Source organism: Chaetodon auriga, chromosome 9, assembly GCF_051107435.1.
Source record: "Chaetodon auriga isolate fChaAug3 chromosome 9, fChaAug3.hap1, whole genome shotgun sequence".
NCBI lineage: Eukaryota > Metazoa > Chordata > Actinopteri > Chaetodontiformes > Chaetodontidae > Chaetodon > Chaetodon auriga.
The window spans coordinates 17,850,750-17,869,095 of record NC_135082.1 but is presented as its reverse complement, the minus strand read 5'-3'; the positions used below and the strand labels follow the sequence as shown (position 1 = coordinate 17,869,095).

At 42.6% G+C, this 18,346-nt stretch overlaps 1 protein-coding gene across 2 annotated transcripts; it reads right to left on the bottom strand.

The window, feature by feature from the left end:
• Window positions 1-437: 437 nt before the first annotated feature.
• On the bottom strand, window positions 438-18,346 carry prss23 (serine protease 23). Of its 2 annotated transcripts, XM_076738414.1 has the most exons (3): window positions 18,245-18,346; window positions 10,601-10,763; window positions 444-2,300 (listed from the first exon to the last, which is right to left on the bottom strand). In XM_076738414.1, the coding sequence occupies exon 3, from the start codon at window positions 2,284-2,286 to the stop codon at window positions 1,132-1,134; it is 1,155 nt and encodes a 384-aa protein (XP_076594529.1). In that variant the 5' UTR covers window positions 2,287-2,300; window positions 10,601-10,763; window positions 18,245-18,346; the 3' UTR covers window positions 444-1,131. The 2 variants fall into 2 exon arrangements, with proteins under 2 accessions (XP_076594527.1, XP_076594529.1); XM_076738412.1 differs by lacking the exons at window positions 10,601-10,763; window positions 18,245-18,346 and adding an exon at window positions 4,148-4,477 and having other exon boundaries at window positions 438-2,300.

The following is an 18,346-nucleotide window of genomic DNA, read 5'->3' as shown; positions in this document are numbered from 1 at the left end:
AGCATCATGGCACCCATTGTAAAGTCAAATTTCAAGTGTGATGCTCAGACTTTACTGCACAAATAATTAAGTAAAAAGGAATAATCAAATCCAGTCATGGTTGAAACTTACAATTCTTATCAATTAGTTCTGTGTATAAAATGTTAGAAAATATTTTTAAAAAGTGCGGATTGCAATGCACTAAAACAAGATGAAACATTTATAAAATTTTTGTTAATATCATGGAGGACTCAAAAACAAGGCAAACATTTACACCTTAGAAGCTGAAACGAAACTTTTCTGTCAATTGATTAATAATCAATCAATTTGACTCTAAATTGAATTTAAACCAAACTGACATTCAGGTCCATCGATGCTGCAGTACCTGTTACGACCACAGGAGGGAACCCCAACACCACTCCTGAAGCCAAGTCAAGACCATTGACACGAGCCTTGTTATAAATCTCTGTTTATTAAAATATATCAAGCATTTTTCAAAAAATAAAATTAACGCTCTGTCTCTCTGGTCCACACTGAGAAATTCAAACGGTCTGCCGGAACATTAACTCGAAAAGCATCAGTGGTGTCCATAAACTGAACGATCCAATGAAGAGCTAGAAAAATACCAAACCGTTTCCCCAAAGTCCGAAAAGAGAGCAGGAAAGATGTAAAGGCAGAATGTCAACAGAGTGGCGTCATCCACAGTAGGAAAATGATTCGGTGCTACTGACACACTGCGCACACGAGGAAAAGTGTTTTTTCCCTCTTGTAAAAAGTGGCTGATGTGAGTACTGTGGAAACACTGAGTGTGTTATTAATCTGACTGCGGGTGAAAACATATTAAAAGATGCCGCGGTGATGATCTCACAGGCACATTTGTTTAATAGGCCCAAAGGTTACAAATGAAACACATGAGAGAAATAACTCAGTGACGGGGAACTGGATCCAAAAGTGAGTGAGTAGATCTGCTCTACTGGTGTATCAGTGAAGGCTGTTATTTTTATGTGGATTTAATCCTGTTTCACTCTTCTTTCTTTAGGGGAAATAAGACATTTCACCCTGCATTTTCTCAGTCACTTAGTGCTCTCTTGTGTTTTTCATGCTATACTCCCAAAACCTCCTCCTTGTCCTTCTGTCCTACTTTTGTAATTCTTAGTCCTGGACGCAGTCTAGTCGGTTGCCATGCACCCAGTAACAGATCTGAGCAAACTTCAGCGGAGTGATGCGCACGGCCACATTGTAATCCCGGTTCTCCCCGTCTATCTCCAGCCACTGGTGTCCCGAGAAAATGCCGATCACCTTCCTTTCCCAGCGCTCTAAACTGTTGTCCCACACTCTTCCATACACTCCAGAGCCGCTTGCTCCAGGCCGAGCGTCACAGTGCTGGTAGATCAGGTCGCTGGACTCTTCTTCCACAGGACAAAACCTGTACACCAGCTCCCCAGATCTGTCGCTGTCAAAGCCAGAGAAGTGGATGCGCTTCCCTGCGAGGTCATCAGAAGAGGGAGCCACAGAGAGGCGCATGAAGGGCCGTCTGTGAGGCCAACGCAGCTCTAGCAGGGCGTAATCAAAGTCCATGCTGACCTCCTGAGGGCCCTGGATCCAGCCCTTCGGCACGCGGGTACGTTTCACCCTCAACCAACGGACCAGAGGCTTCTTGGCAGAGGTGAGGCCAGCTTTGGTGCCGTTGGCGGATGGAGGAATAAGGAAACCAACCCTGAGCTTCCGCGCCCCCTTCACATAATCTTTCCCATCATGCACACAGTGGGCAGCTGTGAGGACGTGCTGCTGAGACACAAGAACGCCGGTGCAGCCGGTGGAGATCCGCACGGCTGTGGAGAAAGGGTAATCCAACAGGAAGTTGTCACCTTGGATGTTAAAACGGCCGTCGGCTCCGTAGATCTGACGCCTCACGCGTTTGTGCCTGGGCTTCATCCTCGGTGGAGGGAGAGCGACGTGACCCGTATCCCCTTCAAACTCCCCATCAACCTCAACATCTACGGTAGTGAGAGTGCGGGAGCCGTCGGCATACAGCGTCTCAAAGGCCAGTTTGTCTGTGAGCTGCTCCTTCTGGGCCTCCTGCTCTACTCTGTGGAAGCAGCTGGAGTTGCAGTGAGTGGTGAAGTCCAGCTGAGTGTGAGCGCTGAAGCGGGAGCGGTTGAGAGGCGTCGGTGCATGAGGGACCAGCGTGGGGACGTGAACAGGCGGGTGGGGAGGAGGGGGCAGAAAGGACAGGGTGAGGGGCAGGAGGAGCTGGAGGAGCAGCAGCAGGTGAGTCAGGAGGGAGCTCTCACATGGCGCCATCATGGTGATGGAAAACACTGGAAAGACATGGAAAACAAATCACATACATGAGGAAAAAGAGCTTACGCTTGAGAGATTGCATGAATTCCAACATGTCCGTCAAGGGAGCAACTGTGGAAAACATTGCCAAACAAACACACAAACTAATCCCCCATAAATCTGGACTCTTTCACAGCTGATTGTTGATTATAAATCACAGCGCCTATGTAAGTGAGGTCAGCTTGCAAAATCTAGTGTTGCAACGTCGATCTGAGTTTCATCTGGTGTGGGGAGGCAACAAAGGACCTCTTGTTCCAACAATATAGATTACCAGGAAAATAGGATTTCAGCATGATCGAAAGAAACAAGCATATTAATGTCCATTTGGTACAAAAGTCACAAATTCCAAAGGAAGAAAAGGTTCAATTGAAGCGGAAGCAAAGTGGCCACAGACATAGCTGTGAAGCCAGAAAAAGCCTGAGCGGTCAGCGCTCTAAAAGGAAAAGAAATGCAGCGTGTTATTACTTGAAACATCATTCAAAACATGTTCCTAGACATGATCTGCTGGACTGAAATTGTGCATTAGAAGCAGACTGAATGGGTGAACAAGAGGCTGGGAGAGGTTACAGTAAAAAGTGCCCAATCAGATATTTGTGGAAGCTCAGGGTTAAGAAGTTGTTTTCCATCAAACACTAACTACTTCACAGTGTACGTGGGGCTTTCAGGGCAGATTAGCAGAAACAAGGAGATACTTGATCCCCTCTAAAGGCTGTGGACCTCGAGGCACTCATGGCACGAAGAGAGCAGGTGTGTAAAAAGTGAAAAGAAACAAGTTGGGGCACGGCGGCGCAACAGGGCATTATTCCTAACAAAGGGCAGGGTGGGGCCTGCTCACACACCTATGAGCTGGTCCATATAACATTATGAAGGAGGCAGAGTTACAAAAAAGAGCTTCAGTAAGCAGGGAAAGTACATATTTCCCTCCATGCTGACGTGTCAGAAACATGACAGCTGCGGCAGACAATTACACCACTTACAGAGGATCCTAAGTGGTAAATTGGCTGGTGAGGAAGGGTATAAACCAGGCTGTGGTAAAACAGATGTAGTCTGTGTAATGCTGCGAAATAACTGTTTTCACAGCCCGCGTCAGTGTTGAAACAGACTATTTGACCCCAAAGGCAAAATTTCAAGCTCTAAACCAAATGCCGGCGTGGTTTTAGTGGCTTATTCTGATGGAAACCCCAGGAAAATGATCCAGGAGACATCCCTGAGCAAAAATGACAACATATAATTGGAGGCAAGACAGTGGGAGTGGGCTGACTTTTAGGCTGTGGCAGTAACTTGGAGCTTGGAGCTTGTGGTGCATTCAGAGCAAAAAAAGAAATGCAAACAAATTTTCTCTCAGTCATTCTACTGCATGCACTTCAGTGCACAAACAATACAGACAGGTTTCCAAAACCATCCAGTCTGCTGGTTTGAAGCCCACAGAAGACTCCCTGTTCACCATCTACACGTGATCTGATCTCTTCATTTGAGCAGTCAAATGAAGTTCAGCTCCTTCTAACATTTGTCCTACAGCCACAAGATCCACGTCAAGTGTAACTGGGAAGAAGACTGAAGAAATGTTTGGGACTAATAAACAGTTTGGAAACAGACTGGGAGAAGAAAAATAAACACCTGAAATCTCATGCATGCTTTATCTAATCTTTGGCCATATATTTCATCCTAACATTTGTCTTGAATAATCACTTTAGATCCTGTGGCACAAGAATGTAAAAATCCTTATTATGCAAAGACCAGTTAACGCATCAGTGGTGGTCTGCCCCACACCCCTGCCAGAGCCTGTGGGATGCCTCAAATGACAATTCTCAATCGTATACATTACCTCCTGATTAGAGATCGATGGTCCGTGTTTACATCCCAGTCAAGTTTTCTTCCCCATCAGACGAGTCGTTCAGGATCACCTCCCAGGTTTCCCTCATCATCCCCGCTGACCGGCAGGTTCTTTCTCCCCCCTGTCTGTCTGTCTCCCTGCTTGTCCTCCAGAAGGAAAACCTTGCTTGCTCTTTTACAGCACGTACAAATAAAAGCGCCAGATGCTGAGTCTCTGTCAGCGTTAGGACCGTCAGTGCTTCTTCTGAAACCTGCCCTGCTCAGACAGAGAGCCGCAAATAAAAGTCTCTGGTCTGAAAAGAAGTGTTTACCCGCTCCGGAGCGTCCTGCCTCACGGTCCTAGCGCCCCGCCCCCGCTCTTCTCCCCGCTGAGTGGTGGACAGTTAGCTTGTGGCTGGCTATCAGTTTGATGTAAACCAGCAATGCAGCTTATTCACATGCTTCATGGCCATTTTTTTTAGATTCATAATATGAAATAATAAGTGAGCAAAACCTGATTTGAAGTCTTTACAAGCACAGACAGATATTTATGAGAATCTTGTTTATGCATAGGTAAGTTAATAAGCTAGGCTAAACATTTGCTATGCTAGCAGACTACTTGATTACTGTTGATTTGAGCTAAATGCTAATGTCAACGTGCTAACACTGACATGTTTAGTAGGTAGCCAACAATGTTTAACCTGTTCACCATCTCACTTTAGCATATTAGCGTGCTAACATTTGCTAATTAGCACTGAGCATTAAACATAGTTAAACGCACAGTACTACACTAAATGTAGTTTAATGTTCAGTCTGAAAAAAGATATCTGAAAAAGATATTGGACTAATTGAACATTTGACAGGATGAGCAAAAATTAAGGCATCACCAGAATTAATACAGTTCATCCTGAGGGGAACAGGAACATAGACATTTCACTCAAAATCACCTCAACCTCATGGTGGCGCTAGACAAAAAGTCGGTATTACCAAAGTCATTAAGATTCATCCTCTGGGGACCATGAATGTCTGTCCAGAAGTATGTGATCAAAGTTTAAGGGGCTTTTAAAGCAGAATTTCAATTAGTGGATCCAAGTGACAGACATTGACATCAACAATCCTTAGTAGAGCAACTGTAACGGTTATTACATTTTCAGTATTTTCTACAAGTCCATCAGGTATTCATGTCACCAATAAAATGACAAAAATAATGAAAATGCCACTCAAGTTATCAAAGAGAACACTTTTGCTGGGCTGCAAAAAAGTATTCTAAACAAAGAGCAGCAAAAATGCATTACCATTTCTAAAGCAAAACATCAGGAAATATGAGGTACTTTTTAAAAGCTAAACAACTAAATATTTTTGAAACTGGCAACAAAAAAAAAAAACTATTCAGCCAAGTTGCAAATTCAAGGCTGCCAGAAGACTGCTGTTTTTATAGAAAAGTATGATACTAATCCATGTTTTAAGATATTATCCTCTCATAATTTTCAGATTAAATCTTGATCAACAGCAGTACTTTCTGTTATGGCACAAGGATTCAACATTGACTGCAGTGAATCAACATGTCTGATGATTTTATGACTCAGTTACAGATTATGTGTTTATATTCTTAATTATCAGGCCATTGGTGCATTCATTTGTAGCCTACAGCTACACCCAAGCAAGAAAAGTCTTGTTTCTGGCGTTACTGTATCCTAATTAACATCTGTGCCAGGAGCCATGATAGAAGTAAGAGATCACAGCTGGCAGGCAGAGGACTGTTGGGGCATGTAGCATTCACCTCGCCCACTGCTGCCTGACCTTGATCTCCATGAGGTCTTTCATGTCTTATTGAGGATCTCTGCAAACCTGTGGAATTTAGGACGCCATGCAACCGATGCTCCCATGGGGTTTTTGAAGCTTCAGGGGTGCTGAAACAGAGCTCCCAGTCACAGCGACAGTGCTTTCAGGAATGCTGAGGAATCTCTCAACAAGGACACAAGTCAGGCTGCCGGCACAATGTGGCCGCTGTTGTCCTCAGAGCAAATGTCACCCCGGAGGAAACACCTACCGAACCTGCTCCTCATCCCTGTAATAAAATCCTCAGCCGGTACTGTTCCTGCTCCGTGAATAGTGGAGTGTTGACAGATTAAGTGTAAGGTATAGTCCCTCAGAAATATAGAGGGAAATCATTGTGGATGGGAAGGAAGGTAGCAGGCAGAAGGCCAGAGAGGTGTAAATGTGTAACCCTGTATGCATGCTGTGTGTCATGATGGTATCACTGTCTGTCTCTGCTTCACAGGGCGAGCACAAGAGATTTCCTTTGTGTGTATGTGTGTGTGTGTGTGTGTGTGTGAGAGAGAGAGTGTTTGGCATTGAGTGACTTGGCCTCTGTTTCTTTGAGGATTCCTCTCTTTCCGTCCTCTTCTTTTCACTCTTCCTCCCCAAAAAGTTCTGCTTGCGAAGATGCAGTTATTAAAGGAATAGCTGTACATTTTGGGAAATATGCTTCTTTGATTTCTTACTCACAGTGACATAAGATCAACACTTTTTGCCTCTGTGCTGAAAATATGACAATACAGCTGCAGCTGGTTAGCTTAGCTGAGCATAAAGACTGGGAACAGAGCAAACAGTTAGCCTGGCTCTGTCCAATGACAGCAAATTCAGTCTACAAGCTCTTCTAAAGCTCACTAATTAACACATTATGTCTTGCTTGTTTATTGCGTATAAAAATGAAAGTGTGAAAAGGACAATTTGCAGTTTCACAGGGGGTTATGTGCCAGACTAAAGGGATTGCACCAAGAAATATTCCCACCTATCAGCAAATCCACAAACTGTTGGTTTTACATTTAGTTTTTGTACAAATTAAACAAACCAGATATAATGTGTTCATTACTGAGCTTTAGAGGTGCACGCATGCAGCCCAGCTGTTTCATTCCTCATGCTAAGCTAACCAGCTGCTGACTGTAGCCTCATATCTATCATACTGACATGAGAATGATATAATCTAATCATCTAATGTTCTGCAAGAAAGCAAGTAATTGTAGTTCTCAACATAACTCTTAACTCTTTCATTAATTCTAATAGATCCATGCTATTAATTTTCAGTGGAGCAGAAATAGAAAAGAAACAGAAAATACATTATTAGTACAATAAATAAAAACTGGTTAGAAAGTTTCCTTGCCAGTGCAGTTTGCTTTTTATTTTCTTTGTTCTCGTCTGTTTTTCAATAAAATATTGTAGCATATATGAAGTCTAACGCTTGCCAAGAAAGCAATTAAGCATTTTCCAAAAGTCAAACTATTATTTTAAATCCTGTATTTTGGAAAACTACATCAAAGCTTCTTGCACATGATGGAAACTTTCCGGGATATTTTTCTCAATTAGTTAACGTGTAAATAGATGTGTTTGCCAAGAAGTCTTGTAAAGATTAAAAAAAAACCCTTTCCAGGTCCGTTGTCCCATCTGTGTTCTGTCTGTTGTACGGTAGATTAGCAGCGTCTTGTCTAACACGTGTTTCAAGGGTCATTCATGGTTTGGTTTGTCAGAGCAGGTAGTATATTTGACAGTTTAAAGGAAAAATCTGCCTTAAAACTGTTAAAAACAGCTGTTGGTAGTATATCTTTCATTTCCAAATCCATTTCTTTTGTCTGACTGTGTTCAATTGTTCAGACTGTACCTGCTCATTCCTGTGAGGGGGCTGGAGCCTTGAAACAAGCTCCCAGCATGCTTTGGGTGGTGGAAAAGTGTAAAACTCTGGAGATGTTTGTGGTCCATCACAGGACTGATACAGATGCCCACAGTACACATTTTAGACTATAAATTTGCCTGACTTGCATGTCTTTGGCATCTGGAAGGCCACACAATTGAAAGCAGGGAGAGCTTGTCAACTGCAGATGAAAGAAAATTCCTGGACTGAGATTCAACCCCGTGACACTGACATACTACTGCCTCTGTTTGATGGTGTCATTTTTTCCCCGCTGCACTGTGGACCATGAGCTGCATATCACAAACTGTGCTCTTTCATACATGGGAACCAGGTGGAATGATCATTTCACTGGTCACCCTTTGCCGATGTCACGTCAGGTCAGTCACTGGCTGTCTGGTCAGTGAACACACCAGCTGTAAACATGAGAACATGTTTTGAACAAGTGATTTATTGCCAAAGACTTTAAGAAGTTTTTACGACCATTTTTATGTTGTTTGCTGAGATTAAATGGGCGCTGCTGTTAAAAACTCAGCTTTGCCTGAATGATGTTCAGTATAAACTTTTGCATCCGGCAGTCTAGATGATGTGGCAAGTGTAAAACAACAAGACTACGAGTCCACAGCCATGTCAGTGGCTCTGTGAAGTTGTTCTTTGGCACGGCACTGCTTCGAGATGGATGCTAACATGCAAAGAATGACAATGCTAACATTTTTGACCTGGTGGAAAGTTACTACAGTTCATCGTCAGAGGAACATGAACGTCTGCACAAAATCTCATGACAATCCATCAAATAGCTGTAGACTAGAAACCAAAAATATCAGCCTGATGGTGGCGCTAGAGGAAAAGTTGCATCCTCTGGAGCCTCCGGATGTCTGTACAAACTTCCATGGGAATCCTTTCCATAGTTGTCGACAGTGGTAGACCAGCCGTGCTGCTCGTGTGGCTAGAAATAAAGACTTTTTGGACGAAGTATTTCTCTTGGTCAGCCTCTTGGTTCAGCATTAATGTGCTACTACATTCCGCCTACACATAATTATGTTTTTTTTTTACCACTTTTCTAACCACCATCTTTCCTAATGTAAAACACTGGATTCTCTCACCTCATCTGGATACCTTTAAACAATCTGAAAAGGAAAAAATTACTTTTTGGTTGAACTGCTCACAACTTGTATCCACATTGAGGCCATTCCCTATGATGAAGGGGTCACAGGGAATTATCGCTTCATTTCAAGGTGTCATAAGTCAAAAAGTCTAAGAACTACTGGGCTGCAGAATAGGTGCCCTGTGGGACTAAAACCTTGCCTACCATAAATGGCATGATGTATTTGTTTAGTGTGTCTATTGTACAGATGCTCCAAAATGTTATCTTATATCTTAGATGAGACAAAAATACCAGTTTCTCCACCATCATGGAAACAATAAACTAGAACAGACAGTGGCTAACTACTGCAGTTCACTACTGTTGCTGGTGGTTGTTAAAAAAACCTTTTGGAAAAGTTGAAGAATGGAACAAACTGATTACCCATTCACAAAATAAGTCCACTCTGAGCACTACAGATCTAAGTCCTTTACGGAGTGAGTGGTGTACTTTTCCTCGTCTCCATGACTGTCTCTTTAATACTGAGGTCCTGAAGGTCAGTGACCCCTGACCCCCCAAATCCTCAGCACTCTCAGTCACTTTCTCTGACCCATGCTCACATTCACACACTTTCCAAGATGATTCATTTAAGAAAACAAACACAAAAAAATCCTCAGAGACCCACTTTTCTCTCCCTCTCTGGAGAAACGTCTGTCGCGTTCATTAATGTGTGACCACTTTTCAGTGAAGTGCGTTATTAGTCTGTCACTGTGTGACGGGAGAGAGAGGAAAACAAATGAAATGAAAGCCACCAGGTTACCAGCCATCTGTGCCACTTGTGTTTGACTTTCTTCATATTCAGTGTTTGTGCAGGATTCTCTAATATATGTCATTACTGGTAGCTGTCGGGGCTCCGCTAGTTCAGCCTGGAGGATTCCAGATGAGTGAGTTCACGCTGGGTATGTGTGAGCAGGCATACCTTAAATTTCCATGGAAATGGTGCTGAGGTGCTGGGTACAAGTCAAAGCCTGTAATAGTTCCATATTATCCATAGCTCATCCCTTATATATGTTCCCACATGTGCAAATTCTACTGAGTTTAAGAAATTTGTGTATTAAGGGGGTGAACAAAGACGTGGTCCCTCTGCCCATTATAATGCCAGCATGGTGGGCCAAGGGATCAAGACTTGTGTGACCATTCAGCTGACATGCTGTGAGGGCCCCTCGACAGTTTCTGTAAGCAAATGGGGATTTATTAACTAGATCACAGGGTTTTCTCTGGACTCTTTAATCTGATAATTGGCTTCAGATTCAAACAAACCATCTGAGCCTTAAAACAGTAGAGTGAAACTTTCATAACAGTCCTGCAGGTCCTGACCAGACCCTCTGGTCACTTAGGAACCGCAGAAACTGGAGCCTTTTTAGAGGCTTTGTTTTTTTCAAATGGGGACTCTGAACACAAAGAATGTCCCCTTTCTCCTCTGTGGCCTGTGCTTCAGTGTTTTATGTCCCTTTTTTTCCATCCGGATGTATTTATTACGTCTTCACCCCGTCCCTTTTTCATCAAAAGCCCTCCCATCCCATCTGTCCTCTATCTCTCCTCATCATGAGGTCAAAACAGAGCCAGTGGACATTTTCCACATTTCAGTCCATGTGTTGTTGCAGCACTTGACAAAGAGCGTCATCTGTGCCAGGAATTACCTTTTCAGACGTTATTTTCTTTTCATCCCCGTTAATGTCTCATCCTCCTGTTCAGCAGATACCCCTCCTGCCATTGGTCCCTGGTTCTCCTGCAGGGCCTTGTGGGTACGTATTCAGCCCGACTTCCCCTCGGCATGATGTCATTTCAGTTTGGCTGCATGAGCTGAAAGAGGAAGGGGAAAAAAATGAAAAACACAGCTAGCAAAAACAGAACTAAGGAATGCAAACTGACTGCGATGAAATCCATCAGGAGGGAGGTGGAGAGTGTGTCTCCTCATATCTTTAACCAGTCCGGGCACATTGGAGGGCGTAGGAGGGAGTCTGCTGCTGAGACTGGAAGTCATCCCAAACGGTATTCTGTCGCTCCAACCTCTGGCCTCCCGGAACAACCTTAAAACATCTCTTTGGCCTAGATATGCAGAAAGGAGACAGGCATCTGTTGGCTTAATCAAGTAAAATAATGGTTACAACAGGAATTATGACCCCAGAGGGTGACATAAATCCACTTATCGCCATTAAGTCACTTCACAGATTGTTGTCAGATTAGTCAAAATGCCAGTTTTCTGTTGAAGGATGTTGATATGTTGATAAGATAACTGCATATTGTTTCTGAGAAAAGTTCTGTCGAAGAAAACTAAGACAGCAATTGATAAAAACTAGTGTATAACATCGTATTATTTGAACCAGATACAGCTGAGAGTCAGACATGATGATTTTTGACTCTGATGTTTGTTTTCAGTGTCATTTTTTATCAGTAATATTACTCTTGCCATGTTACTCATGAGCCTGACCAAAGTGCTGACTCTGAAAACAATGCTGTCCAATTGGGAAATTAACAAAAAGCAAATAAATTTTATGTCCTCAATTCCCCACAAAAACAGCCTCCCAGTATGATGACAAGATCAGTGCCAAATATTTGATAGGAACTCACGGACGGCCCAAGTGTGGGTTGAATATTTGGGTAGCCTTAACTGATACCAGAGGGGAGAAATTACTGCAGGAATGCTGGAATTCTTGTGAGACGTGAGTGAGACCAGAGATGATACAGAAGTGTCTCTCCATCTGTGATCAGCAGTGATATTTGAAATCAAAGGGTCTGAAGTCAGGCAGCCATGCAGCTGTTGTACATTGAGAATGCAAATGTGTGATGCTCAACTAGAATGACAGGCCACCTCAAAGCAAAGCCTGCATCATTTATCACACCAATATGGTTTGAATATAGGGAAATCATCAAAAGAGGCTGCGATAGAAAGGCAGCACGGGCGACTACAAACATGTGACCACACGGGATGAATCAAACTTCCTTGAGCTGTTTCCGTGGAGGAGACAAAAAGCATTCAGGCCGTTTGAGCAGAGGAACAAATCTGCTGTAAAGGAGTCGGTAAACAGACCCAAATATTTACAGCCTCAGAGCGAACATTCCCGCTGACACTCTTCTGTATGAGTCTCTCCTTCGTGCAGAGACAGTTGAGTTTCATTCATCTGAAAAGATACTCTTACCTCCCACCTGCATATCCCCATTTGACCCTTCAAGCATGTGAGTATGATTGTCTGGCGGCTCCCAGTCTACCTGCACTGAGGAGCTGTGTGAACTTTTCTCCCACTTAGGAAACAAATTTCAATCCCATTTCAGTTATTTTTTAACCAGGTTTGGTGACAGATTTCTTTAAAAACATACATTATTCTTCAACAACCTAATTTGTCGCCTCATCACAACTGCAATCAAGTATGTAACCCCAAACCTAGCTAGTATCTTTCATATTAATTGATCAAATGTGAGGTATAAAAGTATCTTTAATAACTATCTCCATGGTGTATGTTATTAATCTAAGGGAAAACAGGCCTCATTTTTTAAAGATATTCTTAATATATAATATGTATTTTATCCCTGTTCAATCTGCCTTTACAAAGGTGGTTCTCACAGTGGAACATACAGATCTTCAGCTGTGGCCTGCCTGAGGATGCTTCTCAACAAAATGTAGAGTAATTTCATAAGAGGAAAATTATGTTACTTAAAGCTGCATGAATAGATTTTTGGCCTCTTGGGGGCAGTACACCAAGCTGGAAACACCACAGAAAAAAATGATCACCTTTAAAGTTGTTATGGTGTCCGCAAACAGTTGTTAATTTACACATACGGCAGTTATGGAACAGCATTAGCCTCCATTTTAGTTATATTTCTGACTGCCTGACAAATCTAATTCTAATATTTACTCCTCTTTTAGCTCAAGTTTGGTCTCCACCAACTCCTCTTTAGCTTGCTAGCTGCTCTCCGTGTTAACCAGCTAGTCGTTAGCTGTGTCTGTCTGTTGTCTGGTGCTGGGCGGGTAGCAAACAATGGGTTTTTTGAGCGCATTTGCCAACTGTCTGCATCGCTAATATAGAAAAATTGATTAGTGCTTAAAGAGCTCTTATTAAAGCTGCATTATGTAAGTTGTATAAAAGTAATTTTTTGTTATAGTTACTAAAACTGTCCCTATGCCAAGACAGCAGTTACATCAAACATGTAATCTGTAAAAAAAAAAAAAAAAAACGGTTCCATTGGTCTCACCTACTGCTCCTACTGCAATTTGCAAGAATCCACCACGCCCGACACAAAACAACCAATCAGAGCCAGAGGAACGTCTGAGGGAGTGCTTTACATCTGTCAATCAGCTATGGAGGAGCAACAGCCACCCGCAAAGGAGATACTGCCCATACCGCCGCTGCCAACAACAGCATATACGGCTAAGACAACAAATAACCATAAAGCTAATATGGTGATTGTTACAGTAACACTCCGCAGCACGTACGGTATGTTAGCAACTGTGATGTAGTAGCTGGGCAGAGTTAGCTTGTTTCCGAGGCTAAGGCTAACGTTACTGGGCTTGGAGGCAGGACATGATCAATCTTACCTACTGCAGCTTTAATATTATTTTGAACTTTGGTTATAACATTTCACTATTCTGCCTCAGAAATACATTTTTTTTGTACAGATTTCTCTTCCATTAACTTAAATTTCAAAAAGTCACCTGATAATACCCCAGTTAAAAATGTAAAACAGACACCTTTGACAGTCATTCCTACTGTCTGGCCTCTTGTGAACAGTTGTACAGTCCACTGAATGGCGGCTGCTGGGCACCTGAGTCCCGAATGGAATGTTCTGGAATGTTATCGCCACAGTTCTTTGCTCCAGAGAACTCACATAGGATCCGCCCACAGGAACAATGCTGTTGCCAGGTAACGAAGAAGCCTTGATAACGACCACAGCATAGTCTGTTAACTGAGGACTGAGATCCAGGCGCTCTGAGTAACAACCAGGGTAGAAAATGGTCTTTTAGATGATTGAGAGTCCAGTTTAGGTCTTTATTTCTATAATTCTTCTTTTATTCTGACATTTTATTTCTTTAATCAACCCCAAAATTTGTGGCTCCGGTGGTTTTCATCCTCAGTGCCTGCATGAAGCCACTGGAGACGATCCAGATGCAGCTCTGACAAACAGAGCTGAGAGGCTGCCAGATCCCTTCGCTCTGCTGTTATCTGCAGCTGCTAATCCTCTCAGTTACATGCAATATTAATTTGGTGACACCGCTCGACTACAAAACACAACAACGCCATCCATAATCATTGTCAGGCTTACAAAGCAGACATTTCCTCAGCTATATACTAAACAACTTGTCTGTGAATAAAAGAAACAAGGCAGTATTTTTCAGCCAGACACACCCTGCCAACAAACAAATTAAAGTTCCTAACAAGGGCTAAATTATCATTGCATGTGTCGAGCTGTTATTGCATTCCCTCGGTGAAATTAAAGCAGTTTTCCACTGCTCACCTCTTTGCCTCAGATATCTACTACAGGGCTTTTTTTTTTAAGATTCAAACTCTGCCAGAGCTGTGCAAGTGAATGAGGAGCTGAGCAAGCCAAAATACTGCAGTGGGAGGTTTTCATGGTTTTGAAAAAAAAAAACCTAAGAAGCAAGAGAACGTGGCTTTTCTCGCTGCATTCTTTCCTTCATCGGGAATTCACTGAGGTTTGGCTGTGCACTCCTCGCTGGAGCCTTTTCCTGTTCGCCTAGGAATAACAAGGCCGTCCATTTGTTGTCCCTGCACGCTTTGAACAGAGGAGCCCGAGACTGGGCTTCAGAGTTGTCCAATTGCTCAGGGCAACCACACACCCACAGTTTAATCCTTCAAACACCGCATATCACACAGAAACAAAGCGAGCCCCCACTCCCACTGTCCGAAACAGACCCCTGAGAGCCGTGGAGCTCATTTTCCTGAGAATAATACTCTATGCAGATCAGATACAAGCTCCGGTTCAGGGTTTTGTCCCCTTGACTGGTCCTCTTTTCAGCTGTGGACAGATTGATGGAGCAATGACGCTCATAATTGGATTCCAGTATGGTACATCTCTGCTCTGTGCCCAGCTGGAGCTTATTGTTTTTGACCAGCATTTAATCCACGCTTGATTGAGGTCTATAAATTCAATAGACAGGAGATGGCACAGAGAGTAACAACCCCAAAAAGACATCAGGGCTATGACAAAACATTCCAAGCGACAACTGTTTAATTGTAAACTTATCTAAAGGTTATCCACAGCCAGATGAACAAAAGCCCCGAGGACATGAGTGCCTGAGAATCTTGGACGATCACAAAAGCTTTGCGAACGCATGTCTGTTTATAATAAGCGGCAGAATCCAAAACACCCCATGCAAAGCCAAGGAAAACTTGGAGAAAAAACATCAACTGTGTCTGACACCAGGGATCCAGTTGGAGGAGACTTCGAAAGAGACGTCCTGTACCAGGAAAGGCCAGTAAAAACAGCCCATAAATGCCTCAGTCGTCTCCACCTGTCCTATTTTTCTTGACTTACAAAATATTGAATAAAAAGATCCTTTTTTAACACATTCAAGCCTGTTTTCTCTGTCCTCTTCTATCTCCCTCATTTGGGAAATAATGATTGTGTAACCCTGATTAAAAATTACAACCTGCTATAATCAGTTTAGACACACTGATCAAATGCATCTGACACCACGCACAGATTGTTCCAGTTTTTCCCTGAAGCATGTGAGGCAGCGCAAACGTCTGGTGGCTCGGTGCAGGCAGTGGGACAGTGCACAGAGAGAGAGAGAGAGAAAGAGAGAGAGAGAGAGAGAGAGAGAGAGAGAGAGAGAGAGAGGCACATGAGGCGGCCGAGGTGGCCAAAGTCTGATCTCAGTACAGACGAGGCTGGGCCGCAGCTGTGTGTCCTCACGTTCAACTCCCATCTAGATCCAGATTAGTAACACCGTTACACAGCCAAGACCTGCTCCCACTGACACTTGGACATAAGTCACTGGGTTATGCTCTCTCACAAGGCTGAGCTTTCTTATCTATCAGCTGGGTGAAAATTCAATATTATCAATTATTGACCTTGACTTGATCCGTATCGTGATGATAGTATGTGATTAGATTGTGTTTTTGTTACATAAAACTCAGTTTAAATGGATGATTCCAAGCAAATTGTAAGTGAAAAGTGCCATAATTAGTCGTTTTTTGTGTAAATGTGTAAGAGTTTCACTGACGTTAGACAGTGGACACACGGTGGTTAAACAGTGGAACATCTTTCACATTACATAGTACATTATTTCAGTGTGATGGTTCAAATAATTTTAAGTGTATGTTGTGGTCTTCCCATAAAATACAACTGAAATCCTCAGAAAAATTAAGTTAGTGGACTTCCCATGAAACAGAGAACAGAGTGCTCTTCTGCATATTGAGGTGTTTCCAGTAAAAACAGGCAGCTAACAGGAACATGTCTCGGATATTGGTTGGCGTTTACAATAGCCAATAGCATTACGTGGTCCTGACTCTGCCCGGGCTCAGACCAGGACTGAACACAGCTTCTAAGACCAAAGGAGGCCAGTTTGACGACAGGGAACACAGAAGCCTGCCATGGTGGTTTTTCTTTCAGGGTTTGGCTCCTGCCATCCAGGAATTAGTCAGTTTATAGGACCACTAGCTGCACAGCTAACCAAGCTAACTAGCTAACTAACAGCAGCTACACTTAGCAGCAGCTTGTGGTTACTTTAGCAACAAGTAAAGGTGTTTGTCCCAAGTTGAGGCAGAGCAGCTGGAGGACATCAGAGGGAAAATCAGGAAATATTTTCTCCAGAGAAAATGATCCAGTTTCACCTAAATCAATAAATTAAGTTTTAACGTTGTGTTTTTGTGCAGTAACTTGTGAGGTCTGGCCATCAGAAACACTCCTCTGGCACCATCCCTCTCTGTGTACATCCATAGTGGTGTCATAAAAATTCAGCTAGTATTTCATCAACATTTTTTTTAAATATAATTTTCCAAGAAATGACAAACTCTAAAATGCCATTAACTATACTTACAAAACAACTTCTTCACCCCTGTTGGGTCAGATACTGGCATAGAGGTGACGTATAACACATGACGTATAATTAAGAATACATCACTGACTTTGACTTCATGGGAACTTTAAAAAGAAACTAAATACCATCTGAAAATCTTGGTGATTTAACTTCCTACTTTGCTGCAGTGATGTCACAGTGTACTCTGGGTGGGCGTGTCAGTACACGGTGACATCACTGTTGGGTGTGGTTTCAGGTGCAACAGACTCAGTAATTTCAGTCAAAAACTGCTGGTGTTAACGTCTAAATGAGTTTCAGTGAGAGATGGTGAATATAAAAACAGGCCTATTTTACTGGCTTCTTCCCTGCATGCAGAATGTGTTGCTCTCACTCTCTCCTCTCATACGGGGCCATGTAGACAGAAGGTGTTGCTGAATTATGAGCCTGTGACTTGGCCGAGTGTTGAATGACCGTCAGCTTTAACAGTGCCGGTTCACTAACTCCACCGCAGAACCAAAGGAACTCCAGTCAGCCGCCAAAGTCCCAGATGCCCCATAGTCACACACAACAAACACCCTGAGGACACATGAAAACCTCAGAGGTTTTAACCTGAGCTAATATTTAGACTTTTTTTTTCAGCTAAAGAAAATGCATGAAATCACATCACATAAAAAAAAAACATGTGTTCTTTTCCAGCACAGTTGCACAGCCACAGTTTTTACAGTTGACAGCTGCCTGTTGCAGAAGGAACTTCACAGTTTGAGGGATAAAATCCTTCCTCAAGGACATTTCACATCTTCAGTAGAGCTGAAATGATTACTTGATTAACTGATACAGAAACACTTGTACAGACATATTATTCACTGTGTATGTTGTTGGTCACTGGTGCTTTTTATATTTATATACACACACCACCTATTTTTCCACATACTTGTGTACATAACAGTCCTGTCAATGCTTTACCTTTATTTGTTCAGCTTTGTTGTCCTTGCTCTTAGCTGTTATGTCTACAGCTTTGAGAGCCATGAAAAATTCCTTGTATATGTACACATACTGATACTAAAGCTGATTCTTATAAAAGCTGCTTCTGATTCAACTATTTTAATAATCAGCAATTGTTTAAAGCCAGTGCCAAACCTTTTCAACTTCTCTGCTATGATGATTTGAGTTTTTTCTGTTTTATATTACTTCAAATCCAATATTTCTGAGTTTTGATTGTTGAATTTTCTGACATTTCGCAAATAACTTGATTTAATGAGAAAACTATAAGCAAAATAACTGATAATGAAAAAAGTGTAAGCCCTACTTGCAAGCTGCGATGTCCTCAGATTACATTTGCACCAGGACCAGAAGCAAAAGTAGTGCAGACTGTGCAGGGCGGCTCTCTCCCATCTAATTCATAGCTTTA

Excerpts from the sequence above, each read along its gene's own strand:
- prss23 (XM_076738414.1), bottom strand. The coding sequence starts at position 2,286 with ATGATGGCGCCATGTGAGAGCTCCCTCCTGACTCACCTGCTGCTGCTC.